The sequence below is a fragment of the Marmota monax genome, unplaced genomic scaffold (genome assembly GCF_021218885.2).
Source record: "Marmota monax isolate L192 unplaced genomic scaffold, Marmota_monax_Labrador192_F-V1.1 WCK01_AAM20220418_F8-fsc00014, whole genome shotgun sequence".
NCBI lineage: Eukaryota > Metazoa > Chordata > Mammalia > Rodentia > Sciuridae > Marmota > Marmota monax.
Window position 1 is genome coordinate 35,243,178 of NW_026695222.1, and position 22,853 is coordinate 35,266,030.

Sequence of the window (22,853 nt, forward strand, 5' to 3'; positions counted from 1 at the left end):
CACAGGGGATATGGGGCCAGAAGCTTGAGGAGTGGAGAAAGTTTGAAATAGCATTTGTGAGTCAGGTGTGGTGGCATATAGTTTGAGCTATGCAGGAGGCAGAAATGGAAGAATCACAAGTTTGAAGCCAGTATGGGCAAATTAGGTCTCATCTCCCAAAATAGAACATTTATAGAGAACAGAGAGAGGAATTAAGACAGAATATCAGTACAACCTTGAAGACTCAGTTGGATGTATTGCTGGTGAACTTATGGCAGTACTCATGTGCTGGGTTGTGATCCTTGCCCTTATCCTTTGGCTGCCCTGATACAGGGGAGGTCATAAAACTGGGGCCTACATCCCTGATGGGAGGTGAGGACTAATTATCCCAAAGAACCTTCTTCAGAGACTTTTCAGTTTCCTTCAGGGGAAGGAGACCACAATCTGGGAAGGCATCCTAACATTCCTACATTTAATTACACAACTCCTCCAGCAGCCCAGGGCCTGGAAGCAATTTCTTGCTTCTCAGGTGTTTGCCAGCTGTTTGCTCAAGCCAGGGGTCCAGAAATGCCACACATCACTGTAGCTTTTTCCCACTTTCTCAGTCCATTGTATGAGACCCATTTAACCATCCACTGCACTCCTGATGGGCCAGTCATTTCTAATTTGGAGCTATTACAAGTAGCCTAGCTCAGTTCCTGACAGTTCGGTTCTAGTGTATGCACCCTGTGTACATTAGTGCTTTGGGGGGTTCTATTTCTTATGTGAAAGCCCCAGTCAAGTCTGCTTTTTTCTTTGCCCCCAACTCCCTCAGGCTCAAGAAAGCCTCCTAAGAGGCCAGATTTTGCAGCACTTTTAATGCACAAAACAAAAGGGAAATGGCTGGCTTGGTGACAGCCTTCATTCCATGTAGAGGGCTCAAGTAAAGATTCAGTCCAGTTGGGAAATAAGTTATAGTTCACAGGGCCTCAGAGCTGAGAGCAGGAGATGCTGTTTCTCTTGACAGCCACAGGAGTAAGGAATCCATTTTCTGGGAATGAAAGGGAAAAAATTGTTGCTACAGGATAGCAGACATCCAGTATTCAGCTGATGGAGCCAGCCAGTGTCCAGGGGAAGCCCAGACCATTCTGCATGAGGCCAGTAGGGCAGCTGCTATAAGAGCACCTCCCTGACTCTTCACCATTCAGCCACATAGAGCATCATCTCATGTGATGATTTCTCAGCTTCCTCGATGCCTCAAAGCCAACAACATAACACGGCTCTCAGTTTCTGAGAGGCAGCCTGAGGCCCAGTTGTCCACAGCTGCTTCTGAGCTCAGCTGCTGTATCCCTGTCCTCCCAGCACAGCCACCCACCTGATTTCAATGCATGTATGCCTTTGGCTGCTCCATGGCCTGGTGTGCCTGCAGCACTGCCACGGCCTCTTCTATCTGCGAGACACAAGTAGGAGGGGCTTAACACAGCTTCTCAGAAGGATCCCAAAAGGGCCTTGGCCTCCCCCACCTCAGCATGATAAAGAGTCTGTGAACCCCTCATCCACTGCTGCTTGCAAGATCCCTTGCCCCATGGTCACCTTGTCAAGATAGAGGTACACTGCTGGACACTGGAAAAAACCCTTATACCGAGTCAGAATATAGTTCCTTATACCAAAACCTCAAGTAGCACACCCTCAATTAAGGCCCTCTCCCACAGGTGTGGTGATGCATGCCTGAAATCCCAACAGCTTGGGAGGCTGAGGCAGGAGGATTACAAGATCAAAGCCAGCCTTGACAACTTAGTGAGGCCCTAAGCAACTTAGCGAGACACCCTGTCTCTAAATAAAATATAAAGGGCCGGGGATGTGGCTTGGTGGGAAAGCACCCCTGGGTTCAATCCCCAGTACCAAAGTGGGGGGGAAGCACTCTCCCACACCAACATTCAGCAGGCCTTCAAGGAGTGTGAGCAAGAAGATCCACTTCATCTGGCCTCGTGGCTGGGACAGGCCTTGTCTTTGGCTGTCCTGCTGACCAGGCTCTACCAACCTTGGCGTGGAGGGACTCTGGAGACTCCAGCATGAGCAGCAGCTCCGAGTTGTCGATCTCCAGCAGCATGCCTGTGATCTTGCCGGCCAGCTGGTTGTGTACGTTATGGACAAGCGGGTAAAGACGCTCCCCTGTGTGGACAAGCTCTGATGGCTTATGCCACACCTGGCCCATACATAGCCCAGCACCCAAGAGTGGTATCAGGGGTGGAGCAGCGAGGACATCTGGGTTCTTAACCCAGTGCTCCTTCTAGGCTGTGTCACTTACTGGGAACTTCTTTTTTCAGCTGCATAGTGCCTATGGCAAACCCTGCCTTAAAGGACAGTTTGAAGAATCAAATTTGATAATGTATATGAGGTAATTACAGCACAGGGCCTAACACAAAGTCATTTGCTGTTTAAAGACCACTCGTTCATTTTGCAAGAAATAGTTCTAACTAGATACATCGAAATTCTGGACAGAATATGATAATGCTGAACTTCGGAGTTTCTTTGGAGGGTGGAAAACAAATCATAGGGCAAATTCATCTTCCACTATAAGGATTTCTAACAAGAAGTCTTAGTGTTGGCGCCAGGCACATGGAGGGTCCAGCCAGGATTGGGATCTTAAATGGTGGGATAAGGGTCTTCCCATAAGGGAATGTTTACAGAGACCGCCTAAGAAAAACTTCTGCCTTTGTTAAGCACATTCAAAAAAATTTTATAGCAGATGGGATGGGATATGGAATGGCAAAACCCTAATAAATAAACCGAGAGATGAGCGGTGTGGAAGTATCTAAGGCCTTCAGCCGGAAGATCTCGGTGACCATGCAGGGAAGATGCTGCCAATCAGGAACAAGCCTGCTCATTCAGTCACACAGTCTCATGTCATGGACAGAAGTGAACCAGGAATTCAAGAGTCCTTTGCACAGATTTTTTGCACCTCCCTGCAGTGGGCACCAGGACACAGATTAAATTTGGTAACAAACTGTAACACCCCTGGGCCATTTCTCAGCCTCAACTCAAGGTTGTCCGCTTTCTTATGGTGCCTCCTGATCCTGGCCCTCTCTACATCTGGGGTGTCTCTCACCAAGTCAGTCAGAACAGCAGAACTGGAAAAAGCTTGGGCTGACCAGAGTTTTAAGACTAGGGTAGAAGCAGATCGGGTGAGATCGCTGGGCAGCTCTGTGAGGCTCCCAGCAGTCTTATCAGCTCCCAGCCCTCCTTTTGCTGCCCCAATGTAGGGGTGTTAGCCACTCACCAATCATCTGCTTTTGCTCATGCAGGGGCGCTGCAGCCAGCATGGATGCGGTCAGGGGCTCCTGGCCAGGCACGTGCACAGCAGGCTCCTGGACCTATACAGTGCCGGGGACATGTCCCTTAACCACAGGGATGGGAAAGGCCTCCAAATACTATGTGAACACAGGCCTCCAGGAAGGTTCTGGAAGAGGGGAGCCGGGGATAAGGTCTGGACAATCAGGTGGGGCAGAGTCCCTAACAAGAGCACACGGGTTAGAAGACTTAGATGTGCTATGACCCCATATATGCCCCTAATCAGTGTTACCAAATAAAAGTCATGCATCACTAATCACTAAGTGCCAGATAAAGCACCGTATCAGGTAGCTTTATGGACACGTCCCCAGAACACCCTTTCACATGTTGGTAACTTTAAAAAGTGTTTTTGCTATTTAAAGACCACTCTTGTTCAAATGCAAAAGATAGTTCAACTAGGCACATTAGAATTCTAGACAGGATATGATAGTGTTGAATTTGAGGCCTCTTTTTGGTAGGAAAATAAATACACAGTCTTTCATTAAATCATAGTAGATATTTTTAGTCCTATTTTGATACTTAATCACATCCCTTCAATACTCAGTATATTCTTAGAATACCTTTCACTGATGTTCAACAGAAATCCAAATTAATTTTAGTAATAACCTATGCAAAGCAAATCATAATTAGCAAATAAAATATGACCCTGGCCCTCTTTCCCCTTCTGCTGCACACATTAGTTAATGGAACTTTATAAGCCAACACATTAGCCAAGGTTCTGAGCCAGGATTCCCATAGCCCAGAGTAGGGCGGGCAGCTGGGCCAGTCTTACCCCACGGGTACTGTGTACAGTTGAGGGACATTTGTATGGCTGTAGAGGCCGGCCTGGTGTAGAGCATCCTGCCCCACTGGGTCCTATCGTCTGGGTACCAATGTTGGCTGTAAAAAATAAACAGGGTTCAAACAGCTGCTATCCACAATACAAAACCCCAAACAGAAAATAATGTGTTGGTTAGCACAGAGAAATTGAAACACTCGTGCACTCTTGACAGGAGTGCAAAAAACAGCCACCGTGGAAACACATGTTACATGAGTGTTCCTCAAAAAATGAGAATCAGCAAATCACCCAACAGTTCCGCTGTGGGTATGTACCCAAAAGAATGGAAAGCAGGGTCTCGGAGGTTTGTGACTCATGTCCACAGCAGCAGCATGCACAGCGGCCAGCAGGTGGGAGCAGCTCAGGTGTCCCTCACAGATGAGCAACACGTGGCATATGTGTACAATGGAATATTATTTAGCCTTAAAAAGAATGGAGATTCTGGGCTGGGGTTGTAGCTCAGTGGTAGAGTGCTTGCCTTGCATGTGTGAGGCCCTGGGTTCAGTCCTCAGCAGTATATAAAAATAAATAAACAAATATTTTTTTTAAAAGACAGATTCTGACACATGCCACAGCATATGTGAATCCTGAAGATACTGTGCTAAGTGAAATAAGTCACAAAAGGACACATTTATATAATTCTATTTACATGAAATACTTGGTATAGTCAAATTCTCAGAGACAAAGTAGAATGGTGGTTTCCAGGGAATGGAGGGTGGGGGGAAGTGAGGAGTTAGGGTTTAATGGATATATAATTTGTTTTGCAAGGAAAAGTTCTGCAGGTGAATGGTGGCAATGGCTGCAACACTGTGAATGCACTAAATGCCACTGAATTGTACACTTCAAGATGAGTAAGGGAGCTGGGCGTGGTGGCACACGTCTGTAATCCCAGCAACTTGTGAGGCTGAGGCAGAAGGATCGCAAGTTTGAGGCCAGCCTCAGCAACTTAGTGAAACCTTGTTAAAGGACTGGGAGTGTAGCTCAGTGGTAGAATGCTCTGGGTTCAACCACCAGTACCAAAAAAAAAAAAAAAAAAAAAAAGTTAACTGGTAAACTGTTATGTATATTTTACCACAATAAAAAGAAAAAAGCAGGGTGCGAGGGCCTGGCAGTGACCTCAGGCCAAGGACTGAGTCTAGCTTGTTCATACAGAAGCCCCAGATGCCAAGCGCAGGACCAGCACACAGACTCGCATGAGGAGGTTTGCTGAGTGAAGCAATGGCTGTGCTTGCCTTGCAGCCAAAGCCCACACGTGTACACAGCCACTGCAGTCCTAAGATCCAGCTCCTGGCTGTGTGTTCTCAGTCCTCACAAAAGGGACGCGCTATTCTTACACCCATTTTAAAGAACAGGTGATCAGGCACAGTAGTTAGTGAGGACCACAGAGTGAGCAAGTCCCAGGAGCTGGAGGCCAAGCTAACTTCCACATACATGCATGGCCTCCAGAGTCAGCCTGGCTTACCAGGAGGCAAGGTCACCATGGAGACTGGTCTTACTCCCTCCAAGGCCAACCTCAGCACCAAGACTTGCCTACCTTCCTCACACCCACAGTCCTCTTGGCCCTGCGCACACTCACCCACTCTCTGGGCGTGGTGCACCGGGTGGAGCTCCTGAGTGGAGGCCTGACTGACACTGCCAGCGTGGGCCTGGGGGTGCCGAGACATGCCTGTTGGCCGGACCATTGCAGCAGCTGGAGGACAGACGGCTTGCAGCACAGAGAAATGGAGAGAGAAAGTTTATGGGCTATAATCACCATGCTCTGAAAGGTCCGGGGCTGGGAAGGGGAACTACAAATTGACAGCAGAGAGATGAGTGACTCCAACCCAAAACCAGGGAGTAGGAGTACGGAAATCTTCAGTGACAAAGCCAGCTCATGTCTGCCCAAAGCCCCAAGATGCCCAAGTGCTGGGGTCATGCACCTTAGTTCCCCTAAGACAGTTTTAAGTGAACGTGAACTTGGCTCTTAGGAAGGTCATCAGCAGTGTAGCCAGAGGAGTTTCATTTTCTCAGATTTGTTACAAGATTTTTTTTGTTGTTTTTGTTTTTGTACTGGGGATTAAACCCAGGGGCCTTAACCACTGAGCCACATCCCCAGTGCAGGGGGGAGGGGCGCGGGGGGGCCCACTCCACCCCTTTTTCTTTTTTAATTTAAAGACAGGGTCTTGCTGAGTTTGCTTAGGGCCTTAGCCTCCCGATTGTTCAGCTATAAATGAGAGAAGTCTTTGGAGATAAGGACAATGGCCACCCTGCATGTCCTCTACAGCCTTGCTACTGTTCTGGGGGCTTCATGCACACTCATTCAGGCCCACACTGAGAAGAGGAAACTGAGGCTCAAGAGAGGTGAAATGGCTTGACCCTGTGTTACACACTGCTTCTGGGGCCCATGCCCATAGGCTGGGCTGAGGGTATGGGGGCTGGGTCACTCACATGAAGGTCTATGTGGCTGGGCTGTCCACCTGGGGGCAGGCTGGATGGAGGCCATGGAGCCAGAGGCACAGTACGCAGCCTGGGCCGGAGGCTGTGGGGGAGAAGAGGACCTAGGATGAGGGGCTCAGCAATAGAGGGGCCAGGTGAGAAATCTCATCCTTTCAGGGACACTACTGCAGGAACTCTACTGTCCTCTCTAGGGAACAGGTTAGTAAAAGGCTCCTTCCTCTCTCATGAGACCCTTTAGGGAAAGATCTCAGATTTCAATCCCTGCTCCTTATCAGGCCTAGATGAAAAAGGCAATACCTCTTACTCAGATTTGTACCAGCTGAGAGGGCATGTCACCAACCCTGTGGCTTTCAATGGCTTATGTCTTCCTACTTTAAGTCCCATGAGGTCCTTTCCCAAACCAGGTTCCTCAGAACAGCAGCGCAGGGAGGTGTTAACAGGCACCCCACACAAACCACCATGAACTGAGGAATGCTTCCTGCTCTCCCCTCTGTGGGGGCCACCGTGGGGTCAGCGTGTTGGGGCAGGATAGTGGATGTGGTAAAGAAATGGAGGCTCCTTTTGTTTGATACAACATCTCCTCAACTTATCTGACCAAAGAAAGTCTTTCTGCACAAGCGATTCAAGACTCTCTCAGGCGGGGAGATGCTCCTAGGTACTCCACCTTTTACAGGTGAGGTGACAGCTTCAGGGGTTGGGACAGTGCCTAGTGAATTTTCAACAGAAGCTCTCCCTGGAAGCTCCCGCCTTCCTGCTCTACCTGGCTATCAGGGAAAGGGTGTGGCGGGAGCTGCGGGCAAACTGTCACCTGGGGCAGAGCGGGCAGGAAGTAGCTGGAGGGCTGCTGGAAGGAGCCCAAGAGGGGGCGGCCCAGGGCCCGCACCGTGGAGAGGCGCTGCATGTACTGGTTGGTCAAGATGGCCTTCCGCTCCTCTTTGCGCTGGGCCAATGCCACGTACAGAGGCTTGGTGCCCACGATGCGCCCATTCATCTCTGTCACAGCTTTGGTTGCCTCTTCTGGAGAGGAAAAACACACAAAGCCAAACCCCTTGCAGTGGCCACCCTCTGTCATCACCTAAAAGCAAGACAAGACAAGGGTTGCTGGGGATGGAGGAGGAAGACTCCTGAGCTGTGCTCCCCTCCTTCCCCAGGAAGCCCCATGAGAAACCTGTGCTCAGGGGACAAGCTGTGCACCCTGTGTTGACTGAGGCCACTGTGTGCCAGACACTGCGTGCCTTTACATGAGGCTCACGTGCACAGCCTCCCGGTGAGGGAGGTCCTGCAGCTCCCACTTTACGGGAAGAAAGGGACCCAGACACAGCCAGAGGCCTCTGCAAGGCCCTGGACCAAGTTTTTAGGAGTTTGGGGAAGATATTCTCAGCCTTATAAAATGGCCTCATTGTTTTGGAGTAACTTCAGACTTACAGAAAAGGTACAGGAACAGTACCGAGCCCTGGGTCCCTCGCAGCCTCCCTAAGCTAGCAAGGCACATTTGTCCAGACTCCAACCCTGATGCAATGTGATTAACCATGACACTCTCCCCGCCCACTCTACACTTCATTTGGATTTCACTTTTTTAACTAATATTTTTTCTCTTCCAGGATCTCCCCCTGTTTTGTGGGTAAGCTTTCCTGAGGTTGAGACACTGCCCGGGCTCCCACACTCTAAGGGCTAGAGCTCTTTCCAACACCTGCCCTTTCAGAGCCCGTGCTCTGACTTGGTGACTTTCAAACAGCCACCCCACAGTATAGCTGGGAACCCATAGATCCCCCCACCCAGGGAAGTCATTATAGAATTCAGAGGGGCTGTGAACTTAATGGGGAAAAGTGACAGCCTTATTTCTACACTAGCATGTCCTCCCATTATGAATATGGCCAACAAAAGAAAAATATCATGGCAATTTTAACCAGGCCTATGAATATTGCGAAGAAAAATCATGACATAATGTTGCTGATCTCAAACTGTCATTTACTCTGCTACCCTGATAGATCTTAGGTTGATGTGTTAATAAAGAAGTTCTTACTAGGCTGGGGATATAGCTCAGTTGGTAGACTGTTTGCCTTGCGTGCACAAGACCCTGGGTTTAATCCCAAGCACCGCAATAAAAAAACAAGTAGTACTTACTTCTGACATTTTAGTATTTTGATGTCATACTTCAATAAAACTGGTTTTTATAATCCTGTGAATTTTATCATTTAAAAATATTATTAGAAAGGATCCACAGGCTCACCAGACAGAGATGTTGACACAAAAATACTGTTAAGAACTGTTAGTAGGATGCCAGGCACACCTGGAGGCTGAGGCAGGAGAATCCCACAGCCAGCCTCAGCAACTTAGTGAGTCCCTAAAACTCAGTGAGACCCTGTCTCTAAATAAAATATAAAGAAGGACTGGGGATGTGGCTCAGTGGTTAAGCACCCCTGGGTTCGATCCCTGGTAAAAAATATACATATATAAATAAAAATAAAAGGGGCTGGGGATGTAGCTCACTGGTAGAATGCCCTGTGTTCAATCCCCAGTAGCAAAAAAAAAACAAAAAACTGATAGGTAAAAACAATAGTAATGATAATTAATAAACATGCAGAATTTATTATGAACTTGACTGTGGACTAAGTATTTATAGTAGTTAGTTTATACATCAACTCAATTCTCATAATCACTACTTTATATAAAATGGAAAATATATAAAATTATATAAAATCCTCATAACCTGATTGGCCTACTGAAAAGATGATCACCCCAGGTGTCCCTCAACTCCGAGCAATCCAGATTTATATATGTCCTTTGTTCAAGGACTCCTCAATGTCAGTGAATCTCCTTAAATTAAATACAATGTGTGCCCGATGGTCACAGCCACTCCGGCCTGCTGCACATGGACTGCACGTGCTCTGTATGCAGCTCCATGCGCAGCACTCGGGAGCCTCCCGAGGGATGATGTTGCTTCCGTTTCACAGGTGGGTAAACAGAGTCTGAAAGGCACTCACATGCCCAGGTTCTCCAGCTGGGAAATGGTAGGGCTGGGATTTAAGATGTAGGTCTAAGGAACTCGAAGAGCCCAGCTTTCCAGTACAATACCAAGGGTGCTGCACTTCCTAAAAGCAGGACCGGATCCCATAGCTTCCTGTCTCATTTTTCAAAAGGTCTCTACCTCTCCACCCTCCCAAATGAGAATCTTCCCCAGATACCAGGCTCCCTGAAGGGTTTAAGATTGGATTCAATGTCGAGAGAAATTCTAGATCCCTTTCTAAGACCCCAACCATCACATATGCGAAGGTCCCCAGCCCCATCACCCACACTGTTCCGAATTCCCACCCACAGAGCCTGACAAGTCAAACGCTGCTGCCACTGCTACTCCAGGAAGCCTCCCTCCGTCCCACCTAGCTTTGCCTCCAGCATCCCCCGTTCTTATGAGTTCACAGTATTTAAAGGCTGTTAACAGAACATACCAGTCTGTTCCAGAACACACCTGGTATGTTCCTAGATGCTTCCCACAGTGTGGGATGAATAGCCATGGGTCATCTTAAAACCATCTGGGGACTTTTCAAAAGGTGCCCAAGCCCTGCCTCCAGATATCTACATTCAATTTGTCTGATCCAGGTCTGTACTGAATAACTTTCCAGGCAATCCTCAAGAAGCCAGGGCTGAGCACCATGCAGTGAGCCCATGGCTCTAAAGAGATAAGGCTAAGAAGTTAAGACTCCTGGTCAGGGTCAGAGTTACTGAGTAGGAGGACCATTTTCACATCTCAGATGTCTCACAGGGGTGGGCACACAGGCTCAATAAATGGGGAAGAATGTGGAAAACCAATACAACCCAATTCTCTCATTTTTCAGATAGGAAAACGGAGGCCCAGAGGGGTTATGTCATTGGCCAAAGCCAGAAAACAAAGGTCCACAGAAATTTTAAGACATAAATTTCCAGAATCTGGCATACAGCAGGTGCTCAATAAATGTTGTTACAGTGCACCCCAACAAATCCAGTAGTAGTCTATACATCTACTGTCTTTCCCTCCAACCTAGACAAGGCTGCAGATGGATTATGAGCTCCAATATGGTCAGACGGAGCCCTAAAAAGCCCAGCACCAACTCCCCAAATGCCCAGTGAGAGGCTGGTGGGCGTGCGGGATGGGAGGGTGAAGGGGAGGCTGTGCCCTGGACGCGTCCCGGCCCTCACCTTCGCACTGGTAATCACTCCGTAGGGAGAGAACACTTTCCTCAGTCTCTCGTCATCAATGGAGTCATCCAGATTCTTCACATACAGGTTCACGCCCTATAGGAAAGGGCACTGCTTGATTCGCCCTCCCGCCTCAAGCCCCAGATTGCCTCAGGACAACATCGGCTGCCATGGCCACGAGAGTCACTGGGAGCCCTGCCAGCCCAGCCTCCTGTTCTCAGGCTCCCATGGCTCAGCATGCCCATTACCCAGAAGCTGCAGCCCCGGGCAGTTCTCATACACCTGCCTGGGTCCCCACCTCCCCATGGGCTTTACGCACTTTATAGATGGGAGACACAGGGGGACGCAGAGCTCCTCCCAGGCAGGGCCAGCTGCCACTCACGCCTGCTGGCTCAGAACCAAGTAAGTTGACTCTCCCCTGGTGCCAGGCACACCCCTAGGTCCTTCACACATTTTGACATTTAATCCTTAAGAGAAGGAGACTTTAATCCTCATTTCACACACATCAAAACTGAAGCAGAAACAGGTCAAGTGCATCGCTTCTGATCAGATAGCCTGGAAGTGGCAGACAGGACTGACCCCGGTGGTCTAACCTCAGACCCCTGGCTCCTTGGCACTGAATGTCGGCTGCCCCCAGGACCTCAATGTCCTCCTTCCAGACTGCCCAAGCACAAAAGTGTGTGAACACACAACAGAATTGAGACCCCACCATTGTACAGTTGAATATCCTGCTTGCCCATATTGTGTCCTTGGCCTGTACCCAGTAGCTCCCTGCCCCCAAAACACGACCACTGAAAATTCCACACATTGCCAAACGTCCCTAGCGTAGAGAGGAAAAACTGCTCCTCACTGTGCGCTACTGAGGATGGACTGCGCGCGTGGGTGTAGGTATATATGGAGTACACACACCCTTCTCCATGAGGGACCTAGAACTTCTATTAAAAACTTTTGAGGGATTCATTTCCCAAAGAAGGCTTAAATTGTACTGAGCTACAATTTTAATTACATGAATTAACTTAAAACGTTTTTAAAATATTTTTTTATGTTGATAGACCTTTATTTTTTATTTGTTTATACGTGGTGCTGAGAATTGAACCCAGTTCCTCCCACATGCCAGGCAAGCGCACTACCTCTGAGCCACAGCTCGAGCCCCTTACTTAATATAATTTTAATGATTGCACCACATTCCAACCTTTGAATGTGACACATTTGGCCTAATTATTCGTAGCCTGGAGTAGGATTTCCTCTAGGGGATTTGGAATATGTAGAGCCCTTTGTCCACATGAAGGCCTGGGCTCACCTGGTAGCGGTTCTGCCTGTCCTGCTTCATTTGTTCGAACCTGCGCTTCAGCTCATTTTGCCGCTCTGCCCGCTTCTGGGCTCGGCCCACATACAGCAGCAGCCCGCTCACCTCCTTCCCATTCATTTGGTCCACAGCCTGGGGTGGGTGGGGAGCAAACACCTGGTAACCACCCAGACCTGGCCATCTCCTTGGTCTCCAGCCCTGCCTTTGGGCCTAGAGGGAACTCCCTGCAAACCACTCTGGCCTTCCTTGCTCAGGATCATTAGTACCGGATAAAGGTCATTTGAAAAGTTTTGCAAAGTGAATTATAGATCTTTAAAATTTGAGTAGGGCTCTATTTAAAAAAAAAAAAATTGAAGTCTGCAAAGTTTCCCATATTTAAATTAAAAAATATATATATATAAATATATAAATTAGTTGTAGTTGGACACAATACTTGCACATGCTAGGTGAGTGCTCTACCACTGAGCCATATTTAAAATTTAATTATTTTAAATATATTCAAGTATTCCCATATTTTAAACACATATTACTCAGTGAAAGAAGCCAACCTGTAAAAGCTACATGCTATATGATTTCCACTATATGACATTCTGGAAAAGGCAGAACTGTGAGGTAAGTACAAACGGTCAGTGTTGGCCAGTGGCTGGTGGGTAGGGAAGGCTGAAAGAGCACAGTTTCTTAGGGCAGTGAAACGCTGATAGTGAGACAATGAGCACATGTCCTGTGATAACCATGCGCCAGTGCAGGTTCATCAGCTATGATGAGTATGTCACTCTGTTGGGGGATAATGACAATAGGGGAGGCCAGGTATGTGTAGGGATAAAGGGAGTATACCTATACCTGTGCCTTTCACTCAATTTTGCTGTGAACCTAAAACTGCTTTAAAAAGTAAAGTCTGCTAGAAAATATCTGAAATTCAAGTTCTTACTACAACTACATGTGGACAATTTGAACAGAGCAGCAAGCAAATGTCATGATTACTGCTGGGCATGAAGGCACAGCTGTAATCATGTCATGTAATCCCAGCTGCTACCTGGGAGGCTGAGGCAGGAGGATCGAAAGTTTGAGGCCAGTCTGGGCAACTTGGCAAGACCCTGTCTCAAATAAAAAAGGTCCAGGGATGTAGCTCAGAGGTAGAGCATTCCTGGATCAATCTTCAGTCTCTCACACACACACACACACACACACACACACACACACGCACACAAAAGGACAATTATAATCATCACTTCATATCGGAATTTCACAGTACGAAAGAATCCTTTCTGCTAACTGAGGACTGTAAGTTTTTTTTTTTTTTCATTTTTTAGGTGTAGATGTACATAACACAATATCTTTATTTTTTTTATGTGGTGCTGAGGATCGAACCCGGGCCCCGCCCTTGCTAGGCAAGCACTCTACCACTGAGCCACAAACCCAGCCCTGTAATTTTTTTTTTTTTTTAAATAAACATTTGTGTCTTAGCTGGGCATTGCAGCACACGCCTGTAATCCCAGAAACTAGGGAGGCTGAGGCAGGAGAATCAAAAATTCAAGATCAGCCTCAGCAACTTTAGCAAGGTCCTAAGCAACACAGTGAAACCCTGTCTCAAAATAAAAAAATAAAATGGGTTTCGGCTGGGGATGTGGCCCAAGTGGTAGCGCGCTCGCCTGGCATGCATGGGGCGCTGGGTTCGATCCTCAGCACCACATAAAAATAAAGATGTTGTGTCCACCGAAAACTAAAAAATTATATATATGTATATATATATACACACACACATTATGTATATTATATATATATATATATATATATATAAATAAAATTATCTCTCTAAAAAAATTTAAAAAATAAAAAATAAATAAAATGGGCTGGGGGTGTGGCTCAGCAGTGAGGTGCCCCTGGGTTCAATCCCAAGAAAAAAGAAAAAGAAAAGAAAATGTTTGTATCTTAAACTAAGGATTTAGCAGGCTTAGGCCAGTTAACTGCATAAAATTCCCCATCCTCTGCAAGAAGTGCAACTTATCTCTGTTATCTATGGACTTTGAACTTCATTTTCATTAGCTCAACCACAAGAATCAGAAGTCAATGCCAAGCATTTCTTGACTCAGTGGCTAGGATTTTTCATGGGTTTTTTATTTTTTACACTGTGTTAGGAGAAATGTTGCAGGGAACTGTCTTAAGTGGCTGGTACATTAGTAAAGATTTGTGTCTGATGAGGACTTTGGCTTCCCTGCCTCAGTATTCAGTTCTTTGAACTGCAAGGCTTAGAAGTGACCTTGGGGATGGAGCCTTTGCCCCCCAGCCTAGAAGGGCCAGACTCTCCCACCCTCTTGGCCCAAATAGAGGGGAACTTCTTCCCCTCCACAGCGGCTGGAGGCCCATACACCCGATCTCCCTTCCTCCTAGTCCTGGCTCTGCCCCTCCTCCCTGGAACAGAGCCACTGGGCGGCTCCTACCTTCTGGGCTTCCTCATGCTTTTCAAAGTTGACAAAGCCGAAGCCCCGGGAGTGGCCGCTGTTGTCCCTCATCACCTTCACACTCAGCATCTTTCCTGGGAAGGATCAACCTGGCTCAAAGGGGAGGTGGGGAGCCCCAGGATGCTCCCTCCCTGACCTCAGGAAGCCTCAGGAGGGCCCTCCTCATGGCAAACCTGGATGTGACAGAGAGCAATAGGGACCCTCCTCCCTCAGGGAACCCACACACCAAACTGGGAGAAGAGGTCCTGCAGGGCCTGCTCGTCCGTGTCCACGTGCAGGTTCTTCACATAGATGTTGGTGAACTCCAGGGCCCGGGCGCCCAGCTCGGCCTCCCGCTCCCTTCGAGACTTGAAGTGGCCAACAAAGCTGTGGACACACCACCAGGGCAGGCAGCGGCCAGACCTTAGCACCCCTCACCGCACCCCCAAGCCACCCAGCATCATTGGGCCACTTGTGCCAGTCACTGTGCTTCCCAGCCTCCACCTCCCTCACTGGGCAACTGCACAGGGCCATTCCATGTAGATGAACCTGTCCAAGACTCTCCAACAGCCAAGGGGCTATGTTTCAGAGCTTGTCCCTAGCATAAGATTCAGAAGACTTTATTTTGTGACAAACACACACCATATACCAGGCAGCTAAGAGCACAGGAGGCAAGAGCATGAATTTGGGATTTAGACAAGAACTTGAATCCTCAGTCTGCATCTGCCTGACTGTGTAACCCTGGGCAAGTTACTTCACCTCTCTGAGCCTCAGTGCTCATTCCTGTGAAACTGGGATCCAAATCACATCATCAGGCTTTGCTTATTCATTTAATACATACCGAGTGCACTAGAAAAGCAGGACTGAGTCAATCAGACAAGGTCAATGCCAATGTCACTCTGGGGGATGGGTTGAAATCCCTTAAATACAACATTAATTTTAAGTAATTTCCAAGTTCACATAAACACACCTCGGAGAGTACCTTTTTCGTCTTTCCATTTTATTTCTATTTTTAAAAAGAGACAGAGTCTCACTGTTGCTCAGGCTGGTATCAACGCCCAGACTCACACAGTGTGCCTGCCTTAACCTCCCAAGTAGCTGGGCCACCAGACAGCGCCATTATGCCGAGCTGGCATGTCTCCTTAAGGGGAAAAAAAAAAAGCATAGCTATGTGCCGTCACCACGCTTGTAATCTCAGGGACTTGGGAGGGTGAGGCGGGAGGACTGCAAGTTGGAGGACAGCCTTATCAATTTAGCAAGACGTCTCTCAAAACATAAAAGCATAGCTCTGTGGTAGGTGTGAATCTAGGGGCGCTCCAAGAAGAGAGCCAAGCACACGGAGTGCTGGTGCTGATGAAAAACAAACAGCAGAGGGAAATGTGAGTTAATACTTGCTAACAAAGATGATACTTTTTGGGGGGGGGTGTGCCAGGGATTGAACTCAGGGACACTTGACCACCGAGCCACATCCCCAGACCCACTTTGTATTTTATTTAGAGACAGGGTCTCCCTGAGTTGCTTAGCACCTTGCCTTTGCTGAGGCTGGCTTTGAACTCATGATCCTCCTGCCTCAGCCTCCCGAGACGCTGGGATGACAGGCGTGCGCCTCCACTCCAGGCAAGATGACACCTTTTTGAGAATTGGTAAAAGCCCACCTAGGTCAGTGTGACCTGTCAATAGGACCCCTGCCACCAGAGACCCTGACAAAATGCCCCCAGGTACTCTCCCAGCTCAAAGCCGCCTTCACTCCACAGCACTGAGGGCTGGGCCACCAGATGGGCAGAATCCACACTGGGGAGGGCGCAGCCAGAAGCAGGTCCCCCCCAGCATCCGTACCTTCCTATCTGTAAAGCAGGGTTGACCCCGGCCTGGACAGGCTAAGCATGTGCTGCTTTTCCTTCTGTCCCCAAATCCCATGAAACCAACAAGGTTTAAGGAAAATGCACAGCCAGACTGAGAAGACCGAGTCCACGGACCATGTGGCCTTTAGCCGAAATCCTCTCTCAAATTTCGAGATGGTCACTGCATTTCTGACTCGGGACAACCCTTTAACACCCGCATCAGCTCCAGTTTGACATCAGGAGAGGCCCTGAGAGGTCAAGCAACTTGCCTGAGGTCATGCGTCGGGGAGACTGCTGCCCCGCGTCTGGCACCCACCTTTCCTACTTGGTGGGAGCCACGGTCCTGTCCCTCCAGCCTCCGACCCTCCCCCGGGCACAGCCACTCACACTTTGCGGTCATTCAGCAGCATCCCGTTCATGGTGCTGATGGCCTGCTGCGCAGCCTCATGGGTCTCAAAATGCACAAAGCCGAAGCCCCGAGAGCCGTGCTCGTCACATACCACCTGGACCACAGGGAGGAAGGACAGACAGAACATCCAACCCCCAATCGGGGTTCCGGAGAAAAGGATGACAAAGATGATCATGAGTGCCCAGCCCCCGTGTGCTCACTCTGCGCGTGTCAAAGACGGTCCCATGAGGACCGGGGTAGCTCAGTGGGACAGTGCTTGCCTCCCTGGGTTCCATCCCTAGCACCAAAAATAGAAAATAATCCTATGTCACATAACAGCACCATTGTAGAGATGGGAAACTGAAGTTCAAAGAGACCGATCCACTTGCGTAAGATGATCGAGTACTCAGAATGAGCACACTGCGCCACACCACAGACCAGCTCTGCCTTCCTACGCCAGCAGGTCCTCAGACCCCCACTGTGTTTTCTTTTTCAGTAGCACTGGGGATTCAGCCCAGGGGCACTCTACCACTAAGCTGCATCCCCAGCCCTTTTATTTATTTTTTATTTTGAGACAGGGTCTCACTAAATTGCTAAGCCTGGTCTCAAACTTGCCATCCTCCTGCCTCAGCCTCCCAGGTAGCTGGGATTACAGGTGTGCACCACTGTGCCCAGCTTGGGATGCTCTTTCTAAAATGTGGTTCTGACCAGTCTGTCCGAGCTCCAGTGGCTCCTACGCACAAATTTCTCAGCGTCTGAGGCTCTCCAATAGATCTGCACAACTGATCCTGCATCCAAACTCATGCCCAGCACACACCCTCCACCTCCCAGCCCCAGACAGGGCTCTTCCACCCACACTCAGTAACATTGACTGGGACCCCACTGTGGGTCGCACACTTGCAAGAGCATCCTATACTTTTCTTGATATGTTTGCTAGGAGAAACCTCCCAGACAATTCTCAACCTGAGTCGGAGAGGGAAAATGGAAATAAATGACTTGTCCAAGGTCAGCCAGCAGGAAGAGCTTCTTAGTTATTTTACTTGCCATGTGTTGCTGACAGTACTTCAAGTGTCCTTCCATTGGCTCCACATAACTCAGTTTATCCTCATGACAACCTATGAGGTAGGTTCCTCCTACCAAAGTCACCTTTTTAGGCCTAAGGTCATGGAACCAGGAAGTGGAAGAGGCAGGGTTTAAACACAGGACATTTGGCCCCAGACCATGGTCTGACCTTATGTTGCTCCCGACTAAGCAACTGGGCTTGGCACTTAGGTGACCTGATTCAGGTTATGTGCTCTTCCCACAGTGACACAGAAACCTCTCTGACAGCTAAATGGCTCTCTCCTTCCTTATCACCATCACGATCACCATGCTTCTCCCTCAGAGCTGATTTCCAGCTATTCCATCTCCAACTGACCCAAGAGCTCCCAAGGTGAGGGACACACCGTAAGCCTTGTTTCTAAACTGGCCCACAACAGAGCCTCATTAAGTCTGCAAAGACCTGCCTGCATCACACGGAGCTTTCTGTCTACTCCTCAGAGTCCCAGAGGACCTCAAGGCCCGTAGCCGGCAAAGACACACTGATCCCTGTTCAATTTTCTTCAGTGGCAAATCCACTAATTCAAATTCTGATTCTGCCACTAAAAATCAACCCCCAGTGCAACATAACTGTGGACAAGGGACTCCAACTCTCTCAACTTCTCTGTCCTCAAGTGCAACTCAGTGATCCTTTGCATGATTTAAGGGGCTGTGGAGGGAAATTGGATGTGACCATATGTGCAGAAAACCTAGCACTAGAAGGTACTTAGCAAATCTGCCATTGTTACTGAAGAGTCTCTTCCACTGATCCTCAAAGATGGGGAGCAGCCCTGTCTCTCTGTCACAGGGAACTTTAGCATATTACTATACCTCAAGTCTCAGTCTGCTCCTCTGAACCACAGGGAGAGTCCCTCATCCAGAGAGAAGGCATGAAGCCTTAGAACTTAGGGATTGTGCCTGACACAAAGTAGCACTCAGAAAAGTTCCAAGACAGAGATGGCCATAAGCCCAGGAAGGTGGTTGCCCCAGAGGCTGCAGGGTAACTCACCAGCCATCCCCATACAACGCAGGGGCAGAACACCCAGGCTTAAGCCCTCTGGCCAGCACACACCAACCTGCTGTCTGGCCTCTGCTGCTCAACATCTTCATAGACAAAGTGAGAACAATCAGAGACCTTCTCAAATGATAATTCATCCCATCACTCAGCAAATATTTACTGAGCACCTATTATGTGCTCATGGCTAGTTGAGATACTGGGATGCAACAGTGACTAAGTACAGGATCACTACTCGGAGTGAACTTGCATGCCAATGGGAGAAAAATCCTTTTGTTTTGTTTTGGTGCTGGGGATCAAACCTAGGGCCTCATGTATGCTAGGCAAGTGCTTTACCCCTGAGCTCCATTTCCAGCCCCCAAAGAAACCTTAACAACAAGATGTGGCAGGGTCTGGGGGTGCAGCTCAGTGGTTCCACTTGTATTCAGCAGGCACAACAAAAACAAGATGTGGACACTGATGGCCATGATAGCCCCATTCATGGCTTTCCTGTAGCCTTTGTCCTGTAATCTCTAGCCCCCTCACTCTTCACCCTGCCTGTGGGCTGGTCTTGAGTCTTGTCTTGGCTAACAGCATGCAGAAATATTCGTATCCTAGTTCTGAGTTCAAGACTCAGAAGGCCCAGTGAGTTTCTACCTTCTGTCTACGGGGGCCCAAGCTAGGCCGCTGGAGGGTGGGAGGCCACAGGGAGGAAAGCCGAGCTCCCAGCTCCCAGCCAAGCACTGCTTCATACGCCCCAGAGGCCTCCCATCAGGCAGAAGGAGCACAGGAGGGAGGGCAGCCAAGGTCAAACCAAAGTGCCCCACTGGGTTCAGAACAAACCACCAACTGCAGAGCTATGATCTAGATAGACAGTGGTCGCTGATGGCCACCACTTGGGGCTGGTCACACAGAGGGCTGACAGGTAGATTCTGTTAGTTCTGTTGAGACAAACTGAGAAGAACAGCTGTAGTTCAAGTGCTTGCTATACCTGGGGCTGTGCTGAAAGGACCTTCTAAACTGTAAAGGGAAGTGCTGGTTGGCAGCCCTGCACCACACAGGTATTTGGCACACCCACCTTGCAAGAGAGGATGTTCCCAAAGGTGGAGAAGGTATCATATAAAGCCTTGTTGTCAATGGAGTCCTCCAGGTTCTTGATGAAGATGTTGCCCACACCTGATCTGCGGAGTCCTGGGTCTCTCTGTGACCACATGATGCGGATGGGTTGGCCTTTGATCAACTCAAAGTTCATTGTGTCCAGTGCCCGCTCGGCTGGACAGGAGGAAAGAAAGAAGCAGATTAAGGGAATTTCCTGACCTTGACCATCTATGACACTTAATTAGAGCTGGAAAACGGCCATTGTGTGGTTCTCACCTGAGACAGGAGCCTAAAAGCTCAGGAGGGATGGGCTGAGAAATTAATGTGCACAGTGCTACTCCCACCTCCCCAAACCCAGGTGAGCAAGGATTCCCATCTCCATTTTACAGAAGGGAAAACTGAGGCTTAGAAGGGTGAAATGTTAGTGGCAGAGCCAGGTCTATTTTGTCCTCTTAAGCACACTGAGTAGATGAGAATGTAACAGAGGGGTCCAAATGACAAGGGGTGGCAGCAGTTTAACGAAATTAAAGCTCAAAGGTGATGAACAGCAGAGCTGAGAGTCAGTCCCACCCAGGCAGTCCAGCTTTGAGGAAAGTGAACACCACCTGTCTGAGCCCGTTTCCTCACCTGTAAAGTGAGGACAATGACAATACCTCCTTTGCACACCTAGAAAAGAAGTAATGTCACCTACCCCCAACCTGTTGGACAGACTGAAAAGTCAGGCATACAATGTGACACGTTTGCACTTTGCACTGGATGTGCAATAGGAGTCTGGTAGATGGCAGTGTGTCTGAAAACAGCCACTCCTATTCACCCTCCTGCCGCTGCCACTGCCTGTCCCTCCAAGATAATAAATACACTGCCTTTGCTTTGGGGTTCTGCTAGTTTCAGAGACATGGAGGGAGCTGGGAAGTGCAGGGGAGCAAGCCTCAAGGAGTCCCTCATCCAGTCCCAGCATCGGCAGCCAGGGGCAAGACTCCTGCTCCCTGCAGCTCAGTGCCCCCGTTTATGAGCTGGGACCAAAAGGTCAGGTCCCTGGACACTGGCCATGCTTGCAGAGGGGCTGGGAAGCCAGGAACACCATATAGCAGGTGGGGCGGGACAGAGGAAGGGGGAAGCATTCAGTTCAGCCACACAAACCCCAGCTCAGGAGAACTTGCCCATCCTCCCAGGACCCCCGCAGTAAGCCACCTTCTTTCGGACTGAGGCTGGGGCAGGCTTTTTTCCGTCATGTTTCTGGAGGGTTACACCACAGCATTACAGCTATTATTCACTATTTTTCAATCCAGATCTCCTTTCTCTGTGTGGGTGTGGGGGGGTGTTCTGGGGATGGAATTCAGGGCCTCCCCCATGCTAGGCAAGATCTACCCTTGAGTCACATCCCCAGGCACACACAAACCACTTCTTTTTTTTTTTTAAAGACAGAGTCTCCAGCGTGCCCAGGCTGACCTCCACCTTGGCATCCTTCTTGCTCGGCCTTCCAAATTGGACTAGTTGGGATTATACAGTTCTCCATTCTTCCTCTCTTGGGGAGTAAGCCTTAGCCCCATGGATACTGGGGTCGTTTGCCCCAGCTCACCTCACAATGGCAGAGCTCCTATTCTTTTGTCCTCCATTCTCAAAAGAGGTGCAGACCTACTCGTCTAACGAAGTCTAATCAATCCTATCAGCCTTGGGACACGGGCTGGAAGAGAGGGCTTTTCGGGGAAAGTGGAGGCCACAGCGTAGACCTCATGTCAGGCTCCCTGGGAGGCTGGCGCCCAGGTTTCTGCACTCTCGAGCTGAGCTGTGCCGTCTTGGGCGCCTCCCTCCCCAGGTGCTTCCAATCTCATCCTCACAACCACTCCTGAAAGCAGACAGGAGCTGCATTTTGCGGAGAAGCAACTGGGCTCAGAATGGTTGAGTAACCACAACTGTCTATTTGGGGGTCAGGTCAGGTCTGCCCTACCCCAAAGGCTTTAGCTGTTTTCACGTGGTCTTAATCTCTCTTCTGTACAAACGGAGCAAGGCAGTCACTGCAATTCTCGCCTCAGCTACCGAGCCCCTTCCAAGACCCTGCATCTCTGCGCCTCAGTTTCCCTGGCTGCAAAATGGAACACTTAAGCGAGCGGCCAGTCCTGGGGGCGGTCTCTCTGGACTGGGGCTCGTCCCCTCTCGTCCGCCCTCCCGGGGGCTCACCGTCGGCCGGCTGCTGGAAGTTGATGTAGGCGTAGCCCAGCGAGCGCCTGGTGGCCACGTCGCGGCACACGCGGATGGACAGGATGGGGCCGGCGGGCGAGAACGTCTCATAGAGCATGGCCTCGTTCACGTCTGGGTGCAGGTCGCCCACGTAGAGCGAGGCCAGCGGGTAGCCCTGGCCGCCGGCGTTCATGGTGGACCCAGCCGGGTGCGGGGGAGACGAGAAGTGGGTCACCGCGAGGCCCGCGCTGCGCAGGCAGGGACCTACCCTGCGGCGGCCCAGGACTATCCCTCCTGCGCGCCTGGCCGCCCCTTCCCTTTACCGCCCCCACCCCCGGGCCAGCGAGCCAATCGCCGGGGCCCAGCCCCACCCCACCTGGGGGCCCTCAGCCATCTCAAGTCGCAGGTGCGAGACATCTCAGACCCCGCCGCCGAGGAGGGCCTCGGGCGGCCTAGGGTGCTGCGGACGCCGGTGGGCAGCTCAGGAAGGGCGGGCTACGGACGGAGTTCTAATCCAGTCACGCTGCGCCTTTCTGGACCCATTTTCCTTCTCTGTAAAATGAACGGGGTCTCCCTCTTGTCAAGGATTAGAAACTGCTTTTTGCGCTTTGCACTTGCAGAGGGGAAAATTCTGAGCCAGACACGCTGTTTCAACTTGGGTACAGATTGTTATCCTGCCTACGGAAATGTTTTTCTGAAGCAGCTCGACCCAGTCCCACCCTAATGTGCCGGAATGGTAAACCTCAGTGACTGGGGGCTAAAGGCTGCTTCAGAACTGGGGATCCCTGTCCTTCAGGC

General features: G+C 49.6%; 1 protein-coding gene across 1 annotated transcript; it reads right to left on the reverse strand.

Moving 5' to 3' along the window:
• Nucleotides 1–816: 816 nt before the first annotated feature.
• On the reverse strand, nt 817–22,332 carry Pabpc1l (poly(A) binding protein cytoplasmic 1 like). Its single transcript, XM_058575676.1, has 14 exons — nt 22,056–22,332; nt 19,858–20,051; nt 16,708–16,823; nt 14,727–14,866; nt 14,480–14,574; nt 12,036–12,173; nt 10,736–10,831; nt 7,371–7,637; nt 6,554–6,644; nt 5,703–5,831; nt 4,082–4,188; nt 3,239–3,332; nt 2,000–2,130; nt 817–1,408 (listed from the first exon to the last, which is right to left on the reverse strand). The coding sequence occupies exons 1-14, from the start codon at nt 22,246–22,248 to the stop codon at nt 1,340–1,342; spliced, it is 1,860 nt and encodes a 619-aa protein (XP_058431659.1). The 5' UTR covers nt 22,249–22,332; the 3' UTR covers nt 817–1,339.
• Between the last annotated feature and the right edge of the window lie 521 nt (nt 22,333–22,853).

Bases quoted from the DNA above. Each gene is read 5' to 3' on its own strand.
- Pabpc1l (XM_058575676.1), bottom strand. From the start codon at position 22,248: ATGAACGCCGGCGGCCAGGGCTACCCGCTGGCCTCGCTCTACGTGGGC. The intron at 16,824-19,857 runs GTGGGTGTGCCA...CCTGTGGTCCAG, and splicing joins GGAACATCCTCTCTTGCAAG to GTGGTATGTGACGAGCACGG. The intron at 7,638-10,735 runs GTGAGGGCCGGG...TCTTGCTTTTAG, and splicing joins GAGTGATTACCAGTGCGAAG to GTGATGACAGAGGGTGGCCA.